The sequence below is a fragment of the Pteropus alecto genome, unplaced genomic scaffold (genome assembly GCF_000325575.1).
Source record: "Pteropus alecto unplaced genomic scaffold, ASM32557v1 scaffold80, whole genome shotgun sequence".
Taxonomy (NCBI): domain Eukaryota; kingdom Metazoa; phylum Chordata; class Mammalia; order Chiroptera; family Pteropodidae; genus Pteropus; species Pteropus alecto.
Genome location: NW_006430460.1, coordinates 24,232 through 30,475, shown reverse-complemented (window position 1 = coordinate 30,475; position 6,244 = coordinate 24,232). Strand labels below are relative to the sequence as shown.

Sequence of the window (6,244 nt, the reverse complement as noted above, 5' to 3'; positions counted from 1 at the left end):
AAGATTTTTTTTAATGAGAACAGTTTAAGGGACATCTGAGCCAAAATCAAGTCACAGATATCACATTATAGGGATTCCAGAAAAGAAATGAACAGAAACTTTAAGAAATAATGGCTGAAAACTTTTCTAACCTGTAGAAGGAACAGACATTCTGGTCCAGGAAGCACAGAGAGTTCGAAATAACAGGAAGGAAATACTCAAACAAAACAGAGAAAAAAAAGTAGCAAAGGTCAATAAAACTAGAGCTAATGCTTTGAAAAGACAAATAAAATGGACAGATATCTAGCCAGACTTAAAAAGAGAGGGGGCCTAAATCAATAAAATCAGAATGGAGGAGAGATGACAACCGACACCGCAGAATACAGAGTGCCATTAACTGTGAACAATTACATGCTAAGGAATCTAGAGGAAGTGGATACATTTCTAGAAACAGAACAGTCTTCCAAGAGTAAACCAGGAAGGAACAGGGAATCTGAACAGACCTATTACCAGCAGTGACGTTGAAGCTGTCGTCAGAAAACTCCCAACAGACAGAAGCCCAGGGCCGGAGGGCTTCACAGGTGAACCTACCAAATGTCCTTGAAGCATTCCAAACAACTGAAGGGGAAGAATGCCTCCAAACTCTTTCTACGAGGCCAGCATTAGCCTGACACCAGATCCAACAAAGACACCACAGAGAGTCGCAGGCCAATATCCCTGATGAACAGATGCAAACGTTCTCAACAAAACATGAGCAAACCGAATCCAAAAATACATTAAAGAAGATTATGCACCATGCCCAAGTAGGACTTACACCGGGGATGGAAGGGTGGTTCAATATCCACATATCAATTAACATGATGGATCACATCAACAAATCCAAGGATAAAAATCATATGAAAATCTCAACAGATGCGGAATAATTCAACATCCATTTGTGGCAAAACTCTCAACAAGCTGGGTATAGAAGGAACTTACCTCAAGATGAGAAAGTCTAGATATGACAAGCCCAGAGCTAACTTCATAGTTAATGGTAAAAAGCCGAAAGCTTTTCCTCCAGGATCAGGAGCAAGACAAGGATGCTTACTCTTACCACTGTTAATCAGTTAAGCATTGGACATCCCAGCCACAGCAACGAGACAATAAAAAGAAAAGGCATCCAGATTGGAAAGGAAAAAGTCAAATGGTACCTATTAGCAGGAGACGTACTATATAAAAAAAAAAAAAAAGCCCTCCGAAAAATCCACCAAAAAGTCAATAGAATAAATGCAACAACATAATAGGATAGATAAATACACAGAAATCTGGCACAGTCCTTTTCATTAATAATGAATGATCAGAAGGAGAAATTAAGAAAACAATCCCATTTGCAATTGTATAAAAAAGAATAAAATAACTAGGGATAAATTTAACCAAGGAGGTGAAAAAACTGTACTCATGAAACTGTAAAACACTGAAGAAACTGAAGAGGACACAAATAAATGCAAAGATATACCTGCTCATAGATTGGAAGAATATCTTTAAAATGACCATACTATCCAAAACAATCTACACATTCAAAGCAGTGCTCCTCAAAATACCAATGCCACTCTTCTCAGAACAAGTCATCTTAAAATTTATATGGACTCACAAAAGACCCCGAAGAGCCAAAGCAATCTCAAGAAAATACAAAGTTTAAGGGATCACACTCCCTGATTTCAAATTATAATACAAAGCAATATGAACCAAAACAGTATGGTACTAGCACAAACACAGACACATAGATCAATGGAACAAAATGGAAGAGCCCAGAAATATACCCTTGCTTACATGGTCAGTTAATCTATGACTTAGGAGGCTAGACTATACAATTCTGAAATGACAGTTTCTTCAGTAAGTGCAGGTGGGAAAACTGGACACTCTTACACCATATACAAAAATAAACTCAAAATGGTTTAAAGACTAAATGTAAGCCTAGAAACCATGAAACTCCTAGAAGGAAACATAGGTAGTAAACTACTTGACATCAGTCTTAGTAATATCTTTTGGGGTATGTCCCCTCAAGCAAGGAAGACAAAAGCAAAAACAAACAAATGAGACTTCATCAAACTAAAAAGTTTCTGCACAGCAAAGCAAACCATCAACAACAACAAAAAACAACATACTGAATTGGAGATTATATTCACAAATGATATACCTGGTAAGGGGTTGATACCCAAAGTGTATAAGGAACTCATATACTTCAATAACAACAACAAAAAAAATCTGATCAAAAAATGGACAGAGGACATGAAGAGACATTGCACTTAAGAAGACGTACATACACATGGCCAACAGACATGTGACAAGATGCTCAGCATCACCAATCATCAGAGAAATGCATATTAAAGCCACAATGAGACATCACCTCACACCAGTCGGAATGGCTCTTATCAAAAAGTCAACAGGTGTGCGTTGGCGAGGACGTGCAGAAAGGGAATCCTTGTGCAGTGTGCGTGCAGGACTGCACACTGTGGCTGCCACTGTGGAAACAATGTACAGGTTCCTCGAAAAATTAAAATTCGAACTCCATAGGACCCAGCAATTCTTAGGGGTATTTATTCAAAGAAAACAACAGTAATTCGAAAAAGTACATGCACCCCCGAGTTCACTGCAGCATTCTTTACAATAACCAAGAAATGGAAGCAACCTAGGCGTCCACTGATAGATGAATGGATAAAGAGTATGTGGTATATGTACACGATGGAATATTATTCAGCAATAAAAAATGAAATTTCACCATTTGTGACAACATGGGTGAACCTGGAGGGTATTATGGTAAGTGAAACAAGTCAGAGAAAGACAAATGCCACATGATGTCACTTATGTGTGGAATATTTTCAAAAAATCAAAACAAATGAATAAAACAAAGACTCCTAGAAACAAAGAACAAACTGATGGTTGCCAGAGGGGAGGGGCGGGTGGAAAGGCAAAGGGGAATAGTCAATAATAGTGCGATAGTGTGGTGAGCACCTAGTAAGATATATAAATGTCAAACCACTATGTTTTATGCCTAATACTATACGCCAACTATACGTTAATAAAGAAAATCCACCTGATGGTTGCCGAAGGGGGTAGGGTAATGGTGAAAAAAAAATCTTTAAATTTTTTTCAAAGCAATATGCCTCGACATAATTTGCAAACTGCTATTTGAATGTATCCTTTCTTGGTTTTTCCCCTTACATTTTTATAATACATTCACGTATTCATTGGAACCATAACGGCATAGCAAGTAAACATTTAAGATTATCAGATTCCATGCTGATATTTTTATACTTAAGATGTTTTTATCAGAGCCATTGGTATTTATTATAAAATTATGGTGACGTCTGCAGAACTCCGAATACACTAAAGGCACTGAACTGTATGCTTTAGATTGGTGAATTGTATAGTGTGCGAATTTTACATCAATGAAGCTGTTTTTTAAAAACAAAATATTCTTACGGGGACAGACTCATAACTGCTCCTCTGTGACCAGCAGTGCCTGTAATCTGTGCTCTTTTCTCTTGACTGCAGAAGTCTGTGGCCCAATGACATCTTTGGAAGCAGTTCTGATGACGAGGTCCAGACACTACTGAACATTTATTTCCGCCACCAGACCCTGGGCCAGACGGGCACTTACGCATTGGTGGGGTCCAACCAGAGCCTGACCGAAATCTGCACCAGGCTGATGGAGCTGAACGTGGAGATCCGGGACATGGTCCGCAGGGCGCGGAGCTACCGGGTCCTCACTGCCTTCCTCCCAGACTCCAGCGTGTCAGGCACGAGCCTCTGACAGAAGCTCCCCGTCCCCCGCGGGCCCCGAGCTGGGGGTGCTGCCGCGCTGGGGCCACCTCATTCAGTGTCTTCTCAGCCTTCGGAAGGCTCAGCCAGACTGTCCTCACTCTTGGTACCTGTTGGACTTTTTCTAAAGAAGATGACGGCACTTCCAATGCGTAGCGGTCCTGTCGGAACCAAGGCAGCACAAAGCCTCCCGGGCCGGACGCCACCCGTCACGCTGTGTGACACAAACGTGTTATCAATTCACGGAGCAGACGCGACTCACTACTGAAGCAGTGACTTCATTGCAAACCAAAGCCGACAACATTGAACAATACCTTCCTTTCTAGAAACAACTTTCGATTGGCAAAAGTGCAATGTTTTCTTTACTAAGAAAATTTTATATTATAAAACTTGTACATTCTTTCCCTTTATTTTCCTTCCCCCCCCCCTTTTTTTTTAATTTGCTGGGCTGAGGAAGGACAGGCAGAATGAAGCTGGCCATTGAAAAAGGAAAGACGGTCAAAAGCTGACAGCCTGTACATGTGGAAGGGGCTGTAAACAGACGAGTCCACGTACACTGTAATTTGAACGCAATCACTGCACCTAAGGGAGATGCTGTGACGCATCCGCTTCCCGTTGCTAGGCTACTGTCTCTTAGAGCCCCGGGCCTCTCTGCAGGAGTCTGTGATCAGGACCTTGGCACCAAACTGGTCCAGATAGATCCTTTTTAAAGGATCTTGGCTGCTTTTTACTAGAAGGTTGCTTTTATGAGCATATTTATACTACAAAAGGATGAGTGTTAATTTTAACCAACTTTGCCATTTTGTAGAAAAAGAGTTAAATACACCCATATTATAAATTCCAAGTCTTTTCACCTGTCACGCATGCATATTTTAATATCCATTTGGACAGCCAGAAGTAGAATCATAAAGGTAAAATATGAGTTGTCACTTTAAGAAATGTCATACTTTCTTTGTAATATTTATGGAAAGGGCCATTCTTAAGTTTTTCCTTAAACTCAATGCGGTCAAGTGTTAGCCGTGTGTGCATGTAAACCTGCTGCACATCAGAACATACTCAAAGTTGATCTACGTAACTTATTCACTCTGTAAATACATTTAAAGTTTTCGTGATGTAATCTTGGTTGATGTCCTGTTCAGAACTTCCTTTAGACTAAAAAAAAAAAAAAAAAAAATACTTATTGAGCATTGCCTTTATTTCTGGTTAAGAAGAATTTACCATTTGGGATGTGGGTTGCCACAGCGACGGCCCCAGGGGCACCATTTGTAGTTGTCCCATGAACGGCACCACTGGGGTTTTGTGGCAGCACAGTGGCCCTATACAGCAGGAGTTCTCGACAACTTCCACTTGGAAATGGACACCAAACAAAGACTGTGACCATCAACCAGCTCTCTCTGCAATCAACCAGAGAAATCAGAAGAGCTCCGACTGTCCCCGGCCTGTCATTAGGTTGTCATCCTTAAAATTTCAAAATAGACTCTATAATGAGCAGCAAACAGTAATCAGTCCTTTAATTCTGTCACCAACGCCCATCTATTCTCCACCCTACTCAAGGACAGAGACACACAACGATCTAATTTCTACCGTCCTATTCCTATTTACTTAGGCTAACAAATATCACTGGCTTTCCTTACAACGATTGATGCATAAGTAGTAATTTTCTGGAAGTATCCTACAGCAGTGGGTCTGACTCAGGAATTTTTTGTTACCAGAAGTACAGCTATTAACCGATTTTAATTTTCCTAACTCATAGCCCCACCCCCGGACTGGCAGTAACTGTCAACATTCCTGCAGCGTTACAACTTTCCACTGCAAAAAAAATTCTTCTGATTTCTTTCAATTTACCTGAAAGATGACTTACCAGAATTTGTAGATAACCGAATAATCATCGCTCTGAAAATTATCTCAAAAATACCTCAAAAAATGCAGGTGTCTGTAGGTGACCACGCTAGCCAATTCCCAGAGTTCTTTGGGACCTGCTGTCAAAAGGACCACGCAGCCCATGGCTGCATTTTCTCCCACACTCTCTCACCCAGCAAGGAAATGCCATGAAGGGTTACGCTTTAAAAGGGGGGATTTCAATGGTATTTTGTAATCTGCAGTCATCGGAAGTAGTGGGGTTTCTCCTTTGTTCTTAATTTTATAAAAGAAAAAGAGGTGACATCAGCATCGTGGCAGAGTGTGAAGACTCTTATTTCTCAGACAGACATCCAGAACTCAAAGGATCCTCTGCTCAACGTACTAACGCAAGGTATGAGGTGGGTGGGTTGAAACAAGTAGGGGAGGCGGGATGGGGAGAAGGACAGGGCCGGTGGCCACAGGTGCACTTCGGTGCCCACAGTGGCTCCAGTGAGTATGACAGTGGTGAAGAAATTGGGTTTCAGCCTTTAGGCTATGGACTGGATTGCAAGAGAGGAAGAAGGATGGTCCCCCAAGAAAGGCATCTCCCCCACATCACAGCAGA

The 6,244-nt window shown here is 41.1% G+C and overlaps 1 protein-coding gene across 3 annotated transcripts in view; it reads left to right on the top strand.

The window, feature by feature from the left end:
• FRY (FRY microtubule binding protein) overlaps positions 1–4,935 on the top strand; it is a 261,839-nt gene extending 256,904 nt beyond the window's left edge. For 2 of the 3 annotated variants that reach the window (XM_025046870.1, XM_025046863.1), the window contains exon 61: positions 3,514–4,935. In XM_025046870.1, the coding sequence (XP_024902638.1) occupies positions 3,514–3,772 (259 nt within the window). In that variant the 3' untranslated portion in view covers positions 3,773–4,935. The remainder of the gene's footprint in view (positions 1–3,513) is intronic. The other variant, XM_006904798.3, reaches the window with a different exon arrangement.
• The last annotated feature ends 1,309 nt before the right edge of the window (positions 4,936–6,244 follow it).